Source organism: Ranitomeya imitator, chromosome 3 (assembly GCF_032444005.1).
Source record: "Ranitomeya imitator isolate aRanImi1 chromosome 3, aRanImi1.pri, whole genome shotgun sequence".
Lineage (NCBI taxonomy): Eukaryota > Metazoa > Chordata > Amphibia > Anura > Dendrobatidae > Ranitomeya > Ranitomeya imitator.
In genome coordinates this window covers 6,076,045-6,096,517 of record NC_091284.1, presented here as the reverse complement: position 1 = coordinate 6,096,517, position 20,473 = coordinate 6,076,045, and the positions used below count along the sequence as shown (strand labels likewise).

Genomic DNA, 20,473 nt, shown 5'->3' with positions numbered 1-20,473 from the left:
AAAAAAAAATAAAAAATTAAGATCACAAGGAAAACAGTCCTGCGCGATATCCACATACAGTGAGATATTAGATTTCAAATGTTCAGCCTGGTGGTCAACAAGGGATTAAAACGGATGTAGACTGTTGAGGAAGACACCAGAGAGATCACGCAGATCTCACCAAGGCCACCAATTGTCATGGACAATAGAGAGATCATGGAGATCCCACTGCTGCCACCAAGTGTCAAAAGTAACAGCCAGGGATTGTGCGGAACCCCCCATCTTTTAGTCATGAAAAGCCCACTGCTGGGTTTGCAGGTTAGCTGGAGAGCTGGGCGGGTCGGCTAACCACCTACCTCCTCCCTGTGTCTGATGGGATATAATGAGGCTGTTTGGTCACATGGTCTGTGTTGGAAGGTCTTGAATGACAACAGGTTTCCTGGAAAGCACATGGAGGAGGACATGTGACTGCTACATAACTAGGGGAAAGCTACGGTCCTACTGAGGGTCTGGAACTGACAGGTTGGAGCTTGTCGAGCAAGTCATAGTACAGGTCCAGTGATCCCAGTAAGGTAGCTTCCCTGGCAGCCAGGACTGACAAGTAGTGAGTGGAGTGGAGCTCCTGGAAGGTAACTTCGGACAAGGGGGTTGTAAGGAAGGCAGACATGTGTGGCTGCTATTGGAACGGACCGGTGGTGAGAACAGGTTTCATTGATGAAGTGGACTATACTTTATGCTGTGTGTAAATAAACCACGTTGACTATTTAAGTGGAAAAATCGTTCCTCTGTGCCTTAATCCCGCTGCTAAGCGAGTGTTCCAACACATTCAGTGAGTGCTATCTATATATCTATATCACACACACACACTCCCCATGGTACGATCACTGCCAGCTCCCCGATAACCCAAGCACTACTCAGTAATTTTTGTAGTCCATTCAGAACAATAGTTTATAAAAATTTACTAAAGACTTTACAAAGGGGACAATACAGAATATACAATTACAGTACATTAACTAAAGAACATACTAAACGCTGGTCAGATTACTCAGCTTGGCAAAGGAGAGCATGTCGAGTGGAGAAGTCCAGTGAACATGGATGATGCATACCCCGATATGTGTCTACATGAACCCATATCATACAGTGCCTTGCGAAAGTATTAGACTCCCTGGAACTTTTCAACCTTTTCCCACATATCATGCTTCAAACATAAAGATACCAAATGTAAATTTGTGAAGAAACAACAAGTGAAACACAATTGTGTAGTTGAACAAAAATTTATTTATTATTTTAAATTTTTGTTGGAAAATTAGAAACTGAAAAGTGGGACGTGCAATATTATTTGGTCCTTTACTTTCACTGCAACAAACTCACTCCAGAAGCTCATTGTGGATCTCTGAGTGATCCAATGTTGTCCTAAATGCCTGATGACAAAATTAATCTTCCCCCCCAATTTGTTTTCTAGGTTGAACATGACCCATCAATATCAGATCTATAACTAACAAATAATCATAAGTGCACATTGGAGGCAGAAAGTCTGGGGAAGTGCTTTCATCATAGAACCTTCAAAAAGAACCTGAAGACCCACCTCTTCAGACAAGCCTACAACCTGCAGTTACCACCGATCGACCAAACCGCTGCATGACCATCTCTACCCTCACCTACTGTATTCTCACCCATCCCTTGTAGACTGTGAGCCCTCGCGGGCAGGGTCCTCTCTCCTCCTGTATCCTCACCCATCCCTTGTAGATTGTGAGCCCTCGCGGGCAGGGTCCTCTCTCCTCCTGTATTCTCACCCATCCCTTGTAGATTGTGAGCCCTCGCGGGCAGGGTCCTCTCTCCTCCTGTATCCTCACCCATCCCTTGTAGATTGTGAGCCTTCGCGGGCAGGGTCCTCATTCCTCCTGTACCAGTTATGACTTGTATTGTTTAAGATTATTGTACTTGTTTTCATTATGTATACCCCTCCTCACATGTAAAGCGCCATGGAACAAATGGCGCTATAACAATAAATAATAATAATAATAGAACCTCAACCTGGAGAGGAGCCTTCTGCTCCTCCTCTAGTAAAACAAAACCCCCCGAGCTTCAGGTCCATTCCCACAATAAATATCCTGCCATGTGGGTCACCACAGGAAATCCCAGCTTTAAAGTGGATTCTAGTAAGTTGTGTCACTTCCTAGCCATACACAATTTCTTCACTTCCCCATGTTAACATGTGGCTGTACTTCCAGGTGGCTTGGATTGCCAGCTCTGTCTCCGAGAGATTCTGTGACAGGACCATTGGGGGGGGCGCGATTTTCCCCTCCCTGGAGAGGGGTTATTGATTAGGTTTTCTATGACAACGAATATGGCTGAACAGCTGTGTAGATTCCTTTTCTTACACCACACAGAACACTCGTTTCTCGTTTACACCGCAATTAAGTAATTGTTTTCAGCAGCACATTGCAGTGTCTACAGCAGGGGTGTCAAACTGCATTCCTCGAGGGCTGCAAACAGGTCATGTTTTCAGGATTTCCTTCTACTGCACAGGTGATAATTTAATCACCTACACAAATAATGAGTTGGTGATTAAATTATCACCTGTGCAGTACAAGGAAATCCTGAAAACATGACCTGTTTGCAGCCCTCGAGGAATGCAGTTTGACACCTCTGGTCTACAGGACGTGCTGCCGACATCCTGCTGTACAGGAAAGAGACCATCATGTTAACCAACGCAACAGTCGTAAGTGGTATCCACAGATAATCAGGGCAAGGAACATGGCTGGACCATCCTACAGCTCTGTGTGAAGTGTCCCTTCACATACCACCCCCTGCCCAAACACACAACATCCACCTTGTACTGTCCATATAGCAGTCATCCATTACCTTCAGCAGTCTGCACACAGGCTCCTTCTCACTGCGTCTCAATGTGGCTCCCACAGGAAACAAGATGTCGGCGCTGAACAGAAGCTCTATGTCCACATTCACTGGAGGACTAATAAGCGGCTGCAATCAGTCACAAGCGGAGGCCCCACACTACAGTCTACAGCTCCCCAGGAGCCAGATCTACAGTAATCATATGGAGAAGCCTTTGGGTCATCTAGGGTTTGTCGCTTATGTCTGCAATTCATTCCTGTACTCCACGTCACCTACAGAGCTGCACTCGCGATTCTGCTGCCTGCCACGTGAAGCCATAACTACTGGGCCAAGTGATATTCTACATCAGGTCATCAAGCTGGAAGCTCCGGATGAGATTGGTGTAAGACACGAGGTAAGCTCCGTACAGGATTAGGATTTGTGGAGTTATACGAGGACGCGGCCGAGACCTTCGAGATCACCATAGGGGTGCAGCACATACCTCCAATACCGCCATAGGGATAACCACAGGACACGGCAGAAACCTTTGAAACCCACCTTTATTTGTAAAAATGCAGATATATATATATTATATAAAACATCTCTGTGGACGTGCTCCCTTACAAAAAAACTAAACCATAGAAGGCACAATGAGAACTCCGAACAGGACGCACACAGGCGACTCTGCGCCCCTCGCCATAATGCATCTTCGCTCAGGGGAAATAGGCCAGACAGGTGCACGCAGGGAACGAGGGTGTGCAGGCAGGCGAAGGAGAGGGGACGATGTGTGAAATGTTAGAACAAACCGCGCTTAATAATAGGTTTCCTTCTCCACCCAACCTGGAAAAAAAAAAAAAAAGTCAGCAATTGCACAACCAAAAGGAATAAGTACTAAAGAGTGGTGACCCCACATTGTCCCACCCACAGGTTCTGAAAAGCGGGGCAACACCACAATGCCAGCAATTTTCTGCCAATCAATGGACTCACCTCCAGGATTGCGTCTGATTATCAACTTGCGGATTTCATCATAGATGAAGATTAGCAGCGAGTACGGGAAGGCACAGAACCACCACGTCGGCCTGAAAGATGAGGGGCAATTAGACGCTGCATACAGAACATGAGCGCAGCACCAGTCACCGGACATCACTTACTTCAGCGGGTACATGCGCAGCGCCACATCCATGCCTGGGCAGTAGGACAAGAAGGCAGCCAGAGCAGTCTCCTCAAAGAGCCCAAATATCAGGATCTTGTTCCTATGGAGTAGAAGTCATGTTACATCCCATGGCCTGGCAGTGGTCCTCCACCACTGACCACCCCAGACCCTGACTCACTTCATGCCCTGTTGGAACACAGAGTTCCTCCGGGTCTTACAGATGATCAAGTCGGCCCACTGCACAATGACGATACTGACGAAGAACGACGTGTGACATGTGAACTCCACAATCTTCCTCTGCTCGTATGTCTGTTGGTGGAACAGAAGATGAAGATCCTGGAGCATAGAGACCACCAGACAGACCCTACATATAGAGTGAGCACTCACCCACTGCTGCCCATAGCTGTCCTCCACATCGTTCATCCAGCGGTCATCCCAGTTCACTCTGATGCCGAGCAGCGTCGACGGCAGGAAGCCGTTCTCCGCCAGGATCACAAAGTAGGTGAAGAAACCTCCGAGGGCCTGGATCATACCTTAAGAGGAGGAGAAGTGAGTGACCGCGACAGTCTGGCCAGCAGCAACACTGGAACACCTGGACATGTAACAAGCAATTACTCACCGATCTGCCCGTACGCCATGCTGATAAGGCGTTCATTCACCAGCTTGTCTGTTTTGGGGTTTCTAGGCTGACGTTTCATAATGTCACTTTCTGCTTGTTCATAAGCCAGAGAGATGGCAGGAACCTGAGCAGAAAAACACGATTAGAGACTCACAGTCAGTGCCCATCATCACCCCCACGGAGAGCTCCTACCATGTCAGTGCCCAGATCTATACAGAGGATGGTGACGGTGCCCAGAGGCAGAGGGATGTTGGCGATGATGAAGATGAGGAACGGTGTGATCTCAGGGATATTACTGGTCAGGGTGTAGGCGATTGATTTCTTCAGGTTATCAAAGATAAGACGTCCTGCAAGAAAAAGGGAGAACGGTGAAGTAGCGGCAGGGCGACATGCTGTAAAGCTTCCTCCCAGGAGACTGGCGCTCACCTTCCTCCACACCAGTCACAATAGAAGCAAAGTTATCGTCTAGCAGGATCATGTCAGCCGCCTGCTTAGAGACGTCAGAGCCGGCAATGCCCATAGCGATACCAATGTCCGCCTTCTTCAGAGCTGGGGAGTCGTTCACACCATCACCAGTCACAGCCACAATGGCGCCCTGCAAGACAGACGATCACTGATGTCCTGCTCTTGCCATCTCACTCCACAACAGTGTGAAATAGGAGGATGAAAAGTACCTGCCGCTGACAACCCTCCACAATGATCAGCTTCTGCTGAGGGGAGGTTCTGGCAAAGACAATTTCTGTGTGGTATCGGAGGATGTCATCGATCTGCTCAGGGGACATGTCCTTCAGGTCTGAACCGTGGATTACACAGGCCTTGGCATCCCTGTCGGAAATGGAAGAGGAACATAAGCAGTTTATTAATAAAAAAAAAAAAAAAAAAAAAAAAAACCCAGCAAGCAAGGCAAGAAAAAAAAAAAAAAAAAAAAAAAAGTAGTGGTGGGGCAAGAGAAGACAAAAAGCAGCGGACGAGACAGGAGTAGAAGACAAGTGGGCAAGGTAGGAGGAGAATTGCAGGCTGATGACCAAGGCAGGAGAAAAAGGAGTAGAGGCGAGGATGAGGGACTACACAAGATGACTTGTGTCCCACAACACGTACCTGGGGTTCACCTGGTTCACCGGGATGTTCAGTCTGGCTGCAATGTCTTCCACCGTCTCGTTACCCTCAGAGATGATACCCACTCCCTTGGCAATGGCCTTGGCAGTGATTGGATGGTCACCGGTGACCATGATAACCTGACAGAAAAAAGGAAAATAAATCCATAGAAAGGATTCATTCATGTACAAGTACATCAGCACAAGTGACATTGCCCACCTTGATGCCAGCACTTCTGCACTTGCCGACGGCATCAGGCACAGCAGCACGGGGAGGATCTATCATGGAGATTAGTCCAACAAAGCACATGCCCTCTGTGGGGAAATTCACGTCTTCCGTATCAAAATTGAAGCCATCAGGGAACTGGTCATCATCAAGAACCAAGTGGCAGAAACCTGTAGAGTGATGGCAAGAAATGAGACCACTACTGGCAGACAACATGGCATATGAGGCTAGGGAGGAACGGGCCTCACCCAGGACTCGTTCTCCCAGGCCTCCCAGTTCCAGGTACGCGTTCTGGAAGGCGTCCTTCATTTCCTCATCCAGTGGCTGCTCTTTTCCTTGCAGCAGAATAGTGGAGCAGCGGTCCAGGATCCTCTCGGGGGCGCCCTTCATGACCAGCAGATAACGGGACTCGGACGGGTTGGCATTCTTGTGTATGGACAGCTGTGGAGAGAGAACGGTAGCAGGATAAGCAATGCAGGCCTGTGGGGTTCAGTGCAGCCACTGAGCACAAATCACTGGCTTGTACCAGGAAGGATAAGCCTTGAGGAATGTTCAACCAAAGAGAAGTAAATCCACCACAAGCGGCTTTTACTGGGAGCACAGGAGGAAGGGGTTAATGAGATTAGGCCCCCCTGCAGTGAAGTGTAAGACGCACCCAGGCTGGGGGCCTTGTCATACTTGAATGCACCACCACCCGTATAGCCTTATACTGGGCCTCAGACTGTTCTGTAAGGAGCGCAGCCCTATACAGCACTCCGTGTAACATGTCCATGCCACAAGTTGCCTGTATTAGCAGACAGAAGTCATCTGTACTCCAGTCTGGTAAGTCAGCAGATCAAGTGGACGGCTGTCAATGCACAGGACGGCTGCAGAGGAGCTCAGCCCCACAGCACGTTGGGCCTCGGCTCACACTTAAGATTACAGGTTTATTTTAAGCAGATTTGACATCCGCCTCCTGCTCCCTCCCTGCCCTCTACTCGGCTGCAGAGCAGCATTCATCTAAAAATCGGAGACTCGGGCCTACGGCAGAGCAAATCACTAAAGCCTGCAAGGAGCCTGTATGGATGACGGGACAGACCCATCATTTCAAGGGTGACTGACTTCTCACCTGGTATTTGTTGGTGGAGTTGAAGGGGATCTCGGCCACTTTGTGGTTCTTCTCCCTCATGTCCCTCACAGATCCACAACAGAGCTCAATGCACTTCAGCAGAGCGGATTCAGAGGCATCTCCAGCCACATCCCGCTGCAGGAGAGGAGGACAGTGAGGAGGGTGCAGATCAAGAGTACCTTCCAGAACAATGGACCGGGACACAGACTCACCTTCAGGATAGGAGTGTTCTCCTGCCCGGCCTGGAACACAGCACGGTTACACAGGCCAGCGACACGGGCCAGGGCGGTCCATGTGGGCGAGCTCTTATCAAACGAGGCACCTGCAGGGTGGTTGGGAAGATGAGGCGGATGAGAAACTAAGAGTGGCACCTTAGATCCCCCGAAATGCACAGCCACCAACATTGGGTCCCCAAAACCACAACTTTTAAAGGGAACCCCTAGGAAATTGCAGAATCTCCAAGACAACCCCACTTTGTATTACATTGTACCCCAGAACAGCACCATCTGTTAACAGTTATAACCCACTCCTTCACAGCCAGCACCATCTTACAAAAAAAGCCCAAAGTGTCGAGCACTCCACCATGCATTATAAACATCCCTACCGCTCTGATTCTCTGTGGTATCTGCTTCATGAATCTGGTTATCAAACCACATGTGTGCCACAGTCATACGATTCTGTGTGAGGGTCCCGGTCTTGTCGGAGCAGATGGTGGAGGTAGATCCAAGGGTTTCCACGGCTTCCAGATTCTTTACCAGGCAGTTCTTTCGAGCCATTCTCTTAGCGGTGAGTGTAAGGCACACCTACAGAAGGCAAGAAAGGACTTTAGTGGAACTGCTGAGCCATCCAACCAGCGTCCACCTCCCTTTCACTACTCACAGTGACTGTAGCGAGGAGACCCTCAGGCACGTTGGCGACAATGATACCAATGAGGAAGATGACAGCCTCCAGCCAAGTGTACTGTAAGATGAGTGACAGGATGAAGAAGGAGACACCCAGGAAAACAGCCACGCCGGTGATTATGTGGATGAAGTGCTCGATCTCAACAGCGATGGGGGTACGGCCGCCCTCCAGACCCGATGCCAGGGTGGCGATACGTCCCATGACTGTGCGGTCTCCGGTGTTGATGACGATACCACGAGCGGTTCCTGTAGAGGGAGAATTGGAAGAGTCACATGTGACCTGGCAAATCTCAAATTGCACCTGACAGCTACCGGCAGATACTCACCCTCCACACAGTTGGTGGAGAAGAAGGCGATGTTTCGGGTCTCCAGGGGGTTCTCGTTCGTGAAGTCAGGAGATCTGGTCTGTGGCTCAGATTCTCCAGTCAGGGAGGAGTTATCCACCTATCGGAATTGGAAAGATAGTGAAGCTGCTGACACGAGCAAGGTAAATGTTGTACAAGTAGGAGAAAATTTAGAGTGAGCACAACCCAGTCTTGATCAACCTAAAAGTATACCCCCTCCACCCCCCCCCCCCAAAAAAAAAGGCCTAGTTGATGTAAAGAGCAGAAAGTAGAATGCCTATACAAGAGGTTCATCTGAAACCAGTCACTGCTTATTCACGTCCTGACAAAAAAAACAAACAGTACAATGGCCCATAGGAAAAATTGACATAGGCAGGCTCATAATAAATCTTCATCCTCAGATGCCCATTTCAGTAGTGGCACACAGGAAGGCTGCTCACCTTACAACCATGGGCAGATATGATACGGAGATCGGCCGGGATTCTGTCACCACCCTTCACTTCTACCAAGTCTCCTTGGACGACGTCTTCCGCGTTGATGCTCAGCTTCTCACCGTTGCGGATGACCAGGGCTTGCTGAGATAGAAGACAAATCAGGATACCAGTGCATTACTAGACACAGGCTCGGCGGACGATGGTATACAGGACGCACCTGGGGCACCATGTTCTTGAAGGACTCCATGATCTTAGAGCTTTTCGCCTCTTGGTAGTAAGAAAAGCAGCCGGTGATTATCACGACAGCTGACAGGACAACACCGAGGTAGAGCTGCAGAGGGTGGACGACAACAGGTTACACAGCGTGCACATGCATCACACGTCACCCCAGAGACCACCCTTAAAAGGCGGTGCCGCTCACATTATCATTCTGTGGTTCTTCCTCTGTCGCGGCCTGAATGCCGTATGCCAGGAAGCAGAGAATGGCGCCAATCCATAGCAGCATAGAGAAGCCTCCGAACAGCTGTCGGCAGAACTTTACCCATTCTGGAGTGGTGGGGGGTGGTGTCAAGGCGTTTGGACCATCACGTGCCAAGATTTCGGCTGCTCGGGCTGTTGTAAGCCCCTGTAACAGAAGAACTTCAGTGATACAACCGCACAGAGGTGACAATTCAAGCATCACCCAGCCAGCTGCCATCTTACCCGGGTCAGATCAGTGCCATATTTGCGGTGAAGCTCATCCAAGCTCATCTTATGGTCCTCCTGTAAAGCGAAGAGATGGTGAGGGACATAATCTACAGCCCCATGTAAGGAGGCAGATAGTCAGAGTTCTCACTTACCATAGTGACTTCCTTCTTGAGCTCATCCATATCCCGGTCTTTGCCTTTCCCCTTCCCCTTCTTCTTGCCGCCATGTTCAGAAGTGGCAGCAGGCTCATACTTATCACGTCCGGCCTACAGGAAGACACAGCAGAGTAAGAAGCGGTCAGCTTGATCTTCTGCCTGTAAATGCAGTATCCACATCACACAGTGGAAGGTACCAGCGTCTGCAATTACCGCCACCAGGGACCACTGGCCACAGATAAGAGCCCTCCAGCCATGCCGCTATGTGACACCTCATCAGGCAGTGTCCATTAACAAGGTGACAAGACCCGGGAGCCAGCAGCCCTGTTACAGCTGCTGCCAGCAATGGCACTGGTTTCTATAGCAACTCCCTGACAGCTGCTCAGGACCCTCCACTGTGTAGATTATACTGTCACTTCCACCTTCTAACAAGCTAACAAGGGGTTAATGCTGCACAGCACCTCCTCCATCAGAACAATGAGCCATAGAGACCAATACACTGAGAAACCAAAGCCGGACCTGAGTCACGCGGCATGCCAACACTAAAGACTTAACCCTCACACTGCAGTCACATGGCACAGATCGGGTTAACCCCCTCCTCACACTGCAGTCACATGGCACAGATCGGGTTAACCCCCTCCTCACACTGCAGTCACATGGCACAGATCGGGTTAACCCCCTCCTCACACTGCAGTCACATGGCACAGATCGGGTTAACCCCCTCCTCACACTGCAGTCACATGGCACAGATCGGGTTAACCCCCTCCTCACACTGCAGTCACATGGCACAGATCGGGTTAACCCCCTCCTCACACTGCAGTCACATGGCACAGATTGGGTTAACCCCCTCCTCACACTGCAGTCACATAGCACAGATAGGGTTAACCCCCTCCTCACGCTGCAGTCACATGAGTACAGGGAGGGTAGTTTCTGTGATCTGCAGCAGTTTCCATGACTCTGCTCCCACCAGGACTCCACTGCAGACACTGGAGACTCAGAAACCAACAATCCTTGTTGAGAGCAGTAACCCTTCCATGCCTGCCAGCAGGACACCCCCTGGGGACTAGAGATGGTGGTAATGGTGGTCAGCTCCCATCCTGTACAAGTCACCAGTCTGGAGATTCATACATTGTTCAGAAGACAACAAGGACTTAAGAGTCCACCTGTTCCCAACTGCACCCCAATAACAGGGGTGCCCTGGTGCGGCTCCCATCATCCAGCCCTGCTCCCCCCATTGCCAGGTAAGTGCCCCGGTGCCAGTGTCTTTACAGCTGAGTGTACAGTCACCAGGGCACTTACCTGGGATAATGATAACTTTTATATAGCGCCAACATATTCCGCAGCGCTTTACAGTTTAACAGTTTCAAACAACAGTCATAAGTAACAACATTAACAATACAATAAAGCAAAATAAGACGACCCTGCTCATGAGAGCTTACAATCTACAATGAGGTCTGGGAAATACAAAGTACAGGTGTGTATTTACAATGATGTAGTTACAATGATGGTCCAGCCATCTTCAGGGGGTGGGGGATAGATGGGGATAGTGAATGGGCTACACACAAACATGAAATGACTGATTAGGGAACGTGGTAGGCCGCTCTGAACAAATGTGTTTTGAGGGAGCGCCTAAAACTATGCAAATTGTGGATGGTCCTAATATCTTGGGGTAGAGCATTCCAGAGGATTGGCGCAGCACGGGAGAAGTCTTGTAGTCGGGAGTGGGAGGTACGGATTAGTGCAGAGGTTAGCCGAAAGTCATTTGCAGAGCGCAGCGGTCGGTTAGGCCGATAGACAGAAATGAGGGAGGAGATGTAAGGGGGGCCGCACTGTGGAGAGCTTTGTGAGTGGGAACAAGTACTTTGAATTGTATCCTGTAATGAATGGGCAGCCAGTGTAATGACTGGTGAAGAGCGGACGCATCCGAGTAACGATTAGCCAGATGGACAACCCTGGCTGCCGCATTAAGGATGGACTGGAGAGGGGAAAGTCGAGTGAGGGGGAGGCCAATTAATAGAGCGTTGCAGTAGTCCAGGCGGGAGTGAATCAGGGTGACAGTGAGGGTTTTTGTTGTCTCCATGGTGAGAAAAGGGCGGATTCTAGAGATGTTCTTTAGGTGTAAGTGGCACGAGCGGGCAAGAGATTGTATATGGGAGGTGAAGGAGAGATCGGAGTCAAACATAACACCAGACAGCGCGCCTGCCGCCGGGGTGTTATTATGGTGCCACCCACAGAGAGGGAAATGTCAGATTTAGGGAGGTTAATAGAAAGCGGGAGCAGCAGAAGTTCAGTTTTGGAGAGGTTGAGTTTCAGATAGAGAGCGGACATGATGTTGGAGACTGCGGACAGTCAGTGGCGTTCTGTAGCGGGAGTAAGGTCAGGGGATGACATATATAGTTGTGTGTCATCAGCATAAAGATGGTACTGAAAGCCAAATCTGCTGATTGTCTGTCCAATTGGGGCCGTGTAGAGGGAGAAGAGAAGGGGACCAAGGACTGAGCCCTGAGGTACCCCAACCGTGAGAGGAAGAGGAGATTAAGTGGAGCCAGAGAACAGAACACTGAAGGAGCGGTCAGAAAGATAGGAGAACCAGTAGAGAGCAGTGTCCTTAATGCCAAGTGACTGGAGCCTAAAGAGTAGGAGAGGGTGGTCAACAGTGTCGAAAGCTGTAGAAAGGTCGAAGAGAATGAGCAGAGAGTGGTCACCGTTACATTTTGCTGTCAGAAGGTCATTGGTCACCTTGATGAGTGCAGTTTGTCGAATGTAGGGGGCGGAAACCGGACTGTGAAGGGTCTAGGAGGGAGTGAGTGGAGAGGTAACAGGTAAGGCGGGAGTAGAACAGGCGCTCCAAGAGTTTTGAGATGAAGGGGAGATTGGAGACCGTCCTGTAGTGGTTTGTGCAGGATGGGTCGAGGGTAGGTTTTTTTGAGTAATGGAGTAATGATAGTGTTTGAAGGAGGAGGGGAAAATGCCAGAGGAGAGGGAGAGATTAAAGATTGTAGTTAGGCGAGTTGTGACGACTGGAAAGACTGGAGGAGGTGTGAGGCAATGGGGTCGGTGGTGCATGTAGTTGGACGAGAAGAGGAGCTTGGAGACGACGACTTCTGTGATGGGATCAAATGTGGAGAGTGAGTCAGGGGAGATGCAGGGAGGGATGGGAGTGATTGCACTGAAGGTACCGTCTCACAGTGGCACTTTGGTCGCTACGACGGCACGATCCGTGACGCTCCAGCATCGCTCCATTATCGCTCCAGCGTCGTAGACTGCGGTCACACTTCGCAATGCACGATGCTGGAGCGATAATTTCATGACGTGTTTGCGATGTAGAAGCTGTTGGTTACTATGCGCACATCGTATACAATATCGTGCACACCTTTGTTACATGATGCGATCATGCCGCCACAGCGGGACACTTGACGACGAAAAAGTTTCAAACTATCTGCTATGACATACGATTCTCAGCGGGGTCCCTGATCGCAGTAGCGTGTCAGACACAGCGAGATCGTAAGGATATTGCTGGAACGTCACGGATCGTGCAGTCGTAGCGACCAAAGTGCCACTGTGAGATGGTACCCTTAGTGTCTGGGAGCGGATATCCTGACGGATATTGTCTATTGTCTCTATAAAGTGGGAAGCCAGGTCATCAGCACAGATGTCTGATAGGGGCTTGTACTTTTGGCCTGAGGAGGGAGTGAAAGGTGTTAAAAAGTTTCTTGGTGTTGTTGGATAGTGAGGAGATCAGGGTGGTGTAGTAGGTCTGTTTGGCAAGGTGAAGGGCAGAGTTATAGGTCCTTAAGATTTCCTTAGCATTGCACAAGGTGCTGGAATCATTCTCTGCAGGTGATTAAATTATCACCTGTGCAATGCTCTGGAAATCCTGAAAACATGACCCGTTTGCAGCCCTTGAGGAATGCAGTTTGACACCCCTGGTCTAATACCAGCACTTATGGGCGACTGTCCTCTAACCCTTCACCCCAGGAGGCGAGGGCCCTGATGCCAGTTCCCCAACACATGGTAGCTTTGTGCCGCCTCCTCTCAAGCAATTCCTGGAGGGGCAGACTCCTACAATAACCTTGTCCAAGGTCACTGGCAGGATGGCGCAGACAGCACACCTCACCTGCCACCCGAAGGCTAATGTGAAGACTGTGCCAGCCTCGGGGCGGACAAGTCACATCAGGCTGCACCCTCCCAGCGGGGTAATGAGAGCCAGAACATGTACCTGCACATCACCAAGCGAGGCGGCACCAACTAGAGCCCTGGGCATTCTGTAATCCGATCATTGCACCAACGTCACAAGAACAAACAGTTCCCTGGCACCAAACAAAGCAAAGCCTTGTGCCCAAAGAAGCCTCAGGTGGATGTGCCACTGCTGCTCTGGGCAAGCAAGCGGGTACAGGTGTGACAAGTTATATGCAGACAGGCTGGTCAGTGAAAGACCACCGCTGTGCTCGGCAGAACATACTCTTTACACTGGACAGGGCTGATGAGTTTTTTTGTTTCAACTCCGCAGCACAAGCATTTTACTTGATCATTGAAGCCCGTTTACAGTCCGATTAGCACAGAAGAAAGGTTCCCAGGAGCGATTATTGGGCAGTGTAAATGCACCCCCTTACAGCCATCAGTCTCTGGGCATCCCAATATGGCTGCCACCAGCAGGCCGCATTAGCGGGCATCACAGACACTTAAGAATCTGGGAAAGTCATCCAACCATCAATGGAACTGATTGATGCCTTCAGGACTACTTATTCATGACTGCAGGCGTCCACTCTGTTAGTCTGCAGGAATGGAAGGCCAGCCCAGGATAATGGTAACCTAGCCCAGCAGACCGAGGTCAGAGGGAGAGCATGCTTGGCCTCAGGGCACAGGATCACACCCTGGGAACAGTACACACCTACAGGAACATTTCACAACCTCAGACAGTCACCTATTCTAGCAACTTATACACGGGCTGAATGCCACCTAAGCATCACGCCAGGGGCCACATGCACCATCCCTGGGCAAGGTTTGGGCTCCAGACATACAAAACTTCAGAAAGGAGCAATAGAGACCTAACCCAAAACTGTATGCGCTTGCTACAAATATCACGAGCATGAGGCCACCATGGAGTGCCCGAGGGGGACCAGGAGTGCCAGAGGGCATACCAAATCCTGGACGTATGGCTAGAAGGTCTAGAGGCAGCCATAAGGGGCTCCCCTGTAAATGAGGCACGACTGGTTACCCACGTTACGCCTTTACTACATGGTACAGACATCCCCTGGGGACAGTAACTTCTGCAGGGGCTGCCCTCCACTACATAACATGGCAATGACACCACAAGGTCAGTGCAGCACCCAGGAAGAACCAAAGTACCAGAAAGGACCGCACCAGCATATGATCCCATCCCCCGGCTATATATAGACTGCAGGTAAATCCGATGTACAACCATTAACCCGTGCTGAACAGGATCCTCCCATAACACGGGCTTCAGTATGTGTGCCCTCCCCACCCCAGGCAGGCAGTACATCGCACTCCACAGGGACACGCGGCCTTGGCAGCTGCCAGTGTCAAGGGGCAGTCAAGGCGCCAACACTAATTTACAAGTGAAAGGAGTGAAGTTGCTGGCACACGCTCCATCCCTGGCATCACCGACGCCTCTAGAGAACACCCCCCTCTGCAATGCAGACTAAGTGCTGCCGCCGGACACACCGCTCCCAACAGCTCACTGCCGGGAAGATGCAGACCAGAAGAAAGCCCAACCACTACCCACATTACCACATAGGGGCACCCAACAGTAACAGACCATCAGACATCAACCCCAAGTAATAGAAGTGAAGGCAAGAGAAACCAAACGCTAATCACCCCCATGATCAACATCCTACCCATACCCAAGGAAAGAAGCCAGCACCCCCACTCAGCTACCCTGCCAAGACCCACAGAGCCAGCATTTCTACCACCACCAACCTGCCCAGATCCAGCTGCCCCTATTGCCAAAGGCCGTGGAGTTGGTATAAAATGGAACAACTCAGACTCCTTAGATATGTAACACATTGAGTGCTGTTGGGTCACGGAGTCAGAAATTGAGGAGTCAGTGCTTTGACTTACCGACTCTACAGCCCTGTAACCGCCATCGTCCTGGCCAGACCCAGCCACCATCGTCCTGCCCAGACCCAGCAACCCCAGCCGCCATCGTCCTGCCCAGACCCAGCCACCATCGTACTACCCAGACCCAGCCAACATAGTCCTGCCCAGACCCAGCCACCCCAGCTACCATCATCCTGCCCAGACCCAGCCACCATCAACATACCCAGCAACTCCAGCCGCCATCATCCTGCCCAGTCCCAGCAACCCCAGCCACAATCATCCTGCCGACCCCATCATCCTTCCCAGACTCAGCCGCCATCGTCCTGCCCAGACCCAGCGACCCCAGCCGCCATCGTCCTGCCCAGACCCAGCGACCCCAGCCGCCATCGTCCTGCCCAGACCCAGCGACCCCAGCCGCCATCGTCCTGCCCAGACCCAGCGACCCCAGCCGCCATCGTCCTGCCCAGACCCAGCGACCCCAGCCGCCATCGTCCTGCCCAGACCCAGCGACCCCAGCCGCCATCGTCCTGCCCAGACCCAGCACCCCAGCCGCCATCGTCTTGCTCAGACCCAGCGACCCCATCCTGCCCAGCAACCAGAGGCCACTGACCGGACCATTTCCCTCCTTCCGCTGAACCTGACAAGCTACAACCATTATCTCCCCCATAACCCCGGTACCGCAGGCCGAGCACCTCCCGCGCTGCGCTCTTACCCCGTAACCCATACTGTCAGCGACCAGATTCTCCTCCTCACCCGGAACCACGCTCTACCGCCGCCTGACTAACGGCGACTGCGCTGCCCCGAAACTTATACCCAGCGCCTTACCGACGTCACCATACGTCACCGTCTCCACAGTGACAAGCTCCACCTCTACAGTGAGCGCGCGAACTCTGCCCGCCCACAGCGCGAGCGCGACACTGAGGGAGAGAAAGTGACAGGTCACACAGCGACACACACGGCGTGAGGTAGAATCACAGCGAGGGGGTATATAGCGTACAGGAGGGGGTATATAGCGTACAGGAGGGGTATATAGCGTACAGGATGAGGTATATAGCGTACAGGAGGGGGTATATAGTGTACAGGAGGAGTATATAGCGTACAGGAGGAGTATATAGCGTACAGGATGAGGTATATAGCGTACAGGATGAGGTATATAGCGTACAGGAGGGGGTATATAGTGTACAGGAGGAGTATATAGCGTACAGGAGGGGTATATAGCGTTCAGGATGAGGTATATAGCGTACAGGAGGAGGTATATAGCGTACAGGAGGAGGTATATAGCGTACAGGAGGAGGTATATAGCGTACAGGATGAGGTATATAGCGTACAGGAGGAGGTATATAGCGTACAGGAGGAGGTATATAGCGTACAGGAGGGGTATATAGCGTACAGGAGGAGGTATATAGCGTACAGGATGAGGTATATAGCGTACAGGAGGGGGTATATAGTGTACAGGAGGAGTATATAGTGTACAGGAGGGGTATATAGCGTTCAGGATGAGGTATATAGCGTACAGGAGGAGGTATATAGCGTACAGGAGGAGGTATATAGCGTACAGGAGGGGTATATAGTGTTCAGGATGAGGTATATAGCGTACAGGAGGAGTATATAGCGTACAGGAGGGGTATATAGCGTACTGGAGGGGTATATAGCGTACTGGAGGGGTATATAGCGTACTGGAGGGGTATATAGCGTACAGGAGGGGTATATAGCGTACTGGAGGGGGTATATAGTGTACAGGAGGGTATATAGTGTACTGGAGGGGTATATAGTGTACTGGAGGGGTATATAGCGTACTGGAGGGGGTATATAGTGTACAGGAGGGGGTATATAGTGTACAGGAGGGTATATAGTGTACTGGAGGGGTATATAGTGTACTGGAGGGGTATATAGTGTACTGGAGGGGTATATAGTGTACAGGAGGGGTATATAGCGTACAGGAGGGGTATATAGCGTACTGGAGGGGTATATAGCGTACTGGAGGGGTATATAGCGTACAGGAGGGGTATATAGCGTACTGGAGGGGTATATAGCGTACTGGAGGGGGTATATAGTGTACTGGAGGGGTATATAGTGTACTGGAGGGGTATATAGTGTACAGGAGGGGTATATAGTGTACTGGAGGGGTATATAGCGTACAGGAGGGGGTATATAGCGTACAGGAGGAGTATATAGCGTACAGGAGGAGTATATAGCGTACAGGAGGGGTATATAGCGTACAGGAGGGGGTATATAGCGTACAGGAGGAGTATATAGCGTACAGGAGGAGTATATAGCGTACAGGAGGAGTATATAGCGTACAGGAGGAGTATATAGCGTACAGGAGGGGTATATAGCGTACTGGAGGGGTATATAGTGTACAGGAGGGGTATATAGTGTACTGGAGGGGTATATAGCGTACTGGAGGGGTATATAGCGTACTGGAGGGGTATATAGTGTACAGGAGGGGTATATAGTGTACAGGAGGGGTATATAGTGTGCAGGGGGTGTCATAGAAAATAATACAAATCCTTAGGCCCTCATGTCCCCTTCCTTGTTTTTCATGTCCCAGGTATGAGGCGCTGTAGCAGTCACACCTGTCTTTATACAATATGGCGGTGACATCTGTGTGAAGCAGATTGATTAACATGTAAGTAGTGACAAACTAGAAGCAGAAATATCTACAGGTAACTTTGACATAGTGGGAATAACCGAGACATGGTTAGATGAAAGCTATGACTGGGCAGTTAACTTACAGGGTTACAGTCTGTTTAGAAAGGATCGTAAAAATCGGAGAGGAGGAGGGGTTTGTCTCTATGTAAAGTCTTGTCTAAAGTCCACTTTAAGGGAGGATATTAGCGAAGGGAATGAGGATGTCGAGTCCATATGGGTCGAAATTCATGGAGGGAAAAATGGTAACAAAATTCTCATTGGGGTCTGTTACAAACCCCCAAATATAACAGAAAGCATGGAAAGTCTACTTCTAAAGCAGATAGATGAAGCTGCAACCCATAATGAGGTCCTGGTTATGGAGGACTTTAACTACCCGGATATTAACTGGGAAACAGAAACCTGTGAAACCCATAAAGGCAACAGGTTTCTGCTAATAACCAAGAAAAATTATCTGTCACAATTGGTGCAGAATCCAACCAGAGGAGCAGCACTTTTACACCTAATACTATCTAAGGCTATGTGCACACATTGTGGGTTTGCCTCTGGAATTTTTTGTGCGGATTCTGCATCTCTTGGCAGAAAATTGCAGGTGCGGATTTGATGCGTTTTTACCCCTGTAAAATTTCTATAATGGAGTGGGTACAAAAACGCTGCAGATCCGAACTAGGGAAGAGACATGCCCCTTTTAATCCACAGCTTTTCCGTGCGGAATTTTCCGCACCATTAGCACAGCATTTTTTTTCCATTGGTTTACATTGTGCTGTAAATCACTTGCGGATTCACAGTAAATCCGCAACGTGTGCACATAGCCTTATAGACCTGCCAGAATAGCAAATCTGCATCTAGGAAATAGCGACCACAATATTGTACAGTGTCACTTGTCTTTCGCTAGGGGGACTTGTCAGGGAGTGACAAAAACACTGAACTTTAGGAAGGCAAAGTTTGACCAGCTTAGAGATGCCCTTAATCTGGTAGACTGGGACAATATCCTCAGAAATAAGAATACAGATAATAAATGGGAAATGTTTAAGAACATCCTAAATAGGCACTGTAAGCGGTTTATACCTTGTGGGAATAAAAGGACTAGAAATAGGAAAAACCCAATGTGGCTAAACAAAGAAGTAAGGCAGGCAATTAACAGTAAAAAGAAAGCATTTGCACTACTAAAGCAGGATGGCACCATTGAAGCTCTAAAAAACTATAGGGAGAAAAATACTTTATCTAAAAAACTAATTAAAGCTGCCAAAAAGGAAACAGAGAAGCACATTGCTAAGGAGAGTAAAACTAATCCCAAACTGTTCTTCAACTATATCAATAGTAAAAGAATAAAAACTGAAAATGTAGGCCCCTTAAAAAATAGTGAGGAAAGAATGGTTGTAGATGACAGGGAAAAAGCTAACATATTAAACACCTTCTTCTCCACGGCATTCACGGTGGAAAATGAAATGCTAGGTGAAATGCCGAGAGACAAAGAAAACCCTATATTAAGGGTCACCAATCTAACCCAAGAAGAGGTGGGAAACCGGCTAAATAAGATCAAAATAGATAAATCTCTGGGCCTGGATGGCATACACCCACGAGTACTAAGAGAACTAAGTAATGTAATAGATAAACCATTATTTCTTATTTTTAGGGACTCTAGCGACGTCTGTTCCACAGGACTGGCACATAGGGCACATACCAAATGTGGTACCAATATTCAAAAAGGGCTCTAAAAGTGACCCTGGAAATTATAGGCCAGTGAGTCTATCCTCTATTGTTGGTAAAATATTTGAAGGGTTTCTGAGGGATGTTATTCTGGATTATCTCAATGAGAATAACTGTAACTCCATAACAGCATGGGTTTATGAGGAATCGCTCCTGTCAAACCAATCTAATCAGTTTTTATGAAGTGGTAAGCTATGGACTGGACCAAGGTGAGTCATTGGACATGGTATATCTTGATTTTTTCAAAGCGTTTGATACTGTGCCACACAAGGTTGGTACACAAAATGAGAATGCGGGTTCTGGGGGAAAATGTGTGTAAATGGGTTAGTAACTGGCTTAGTGATGGAAAGCAGAGGGTGGTTATAAATGGTATATTCTCTAACTGGGTCGCTGTGACAAGTGGGGACCGCAGGGGTCAGTGTTGGGACCTGTTCTCTTCAACATTTATTAACGATCTGGTAGAAGGTTTACACAGTAAAATATCGATATTTGCAGATGATACAAAACTATGTAAAGCA

At 49.5% G+C, this 20,473-nt stretch overlaps 1 protein-coding gene across 1 annotated transcript; it reads right to left on the bottom strand.

The window, feature by feature from the left end:
• Positions 1–3,356: 3,356 nt before the first annotated feature.
• LOC138672442 (sodium/potassium-transporting ATPase subunit alpha-1) lies at positions 3,357–16,404 on the bottom strand. Its single transcript, XM_069760414.1, has 23 exons — positions 16,309–16,404; positions 9,534–9,647; positions 9,397–9,456; positions 9,116–9,319; positions 8,912–9,025; positions 8,701–8,835; positions 8,243–8,360; positions 7,894–8,162; positions 7,619–7,817; positions 7,227–7,336; positions 7,015–7,149; positions 6,155–6,347; positions 5,901–6,076; positions 5,685–5,821; positions 5,261–5,411; positions 5,013–5,181; positions 4,779–4,933; positions 4,587–4,710; positions 4,355–4,500; positions 4,146–4,276; positions 3,966–4,067; positions 3,802–3,893; positions 3,357–3,654 (listed from the first exon to the last, which is right to left on the bottom strand). The coding sequence occupies exons 1-23, from the start codon at positions 16,318–16,320 to the stop codon at positions 3,626–3,628; spliced, it is 3,075 nt and encodes a 1,024-aa protein (XP_069616515.1). The 5' UTR covers positions 16,321–16,404; the 3' UTR covers positions 3,357–3,625.
• Positions 16,405–20,473: the final 4,069 nt, after the last annotated feature.

Coding starts and splice junctions, on each gene's coding strand:
- LOC138672442 (XM_069760414.1), bottom strand. Junction 6,348..7,014: donor ACTCCACCAACAAATACCAG/GTGAGAAGTCAG, acceptor CTCTCTCCACAG/CTGTCCATACACAAGAATGC. Junction 4,711..4,778: donor TAGATCTGGGCACTGACATG/GTAGGAGCTCTC, acceptor TTTTCTGCTCAG/GTTCCTGCCATCTCTCTGGC.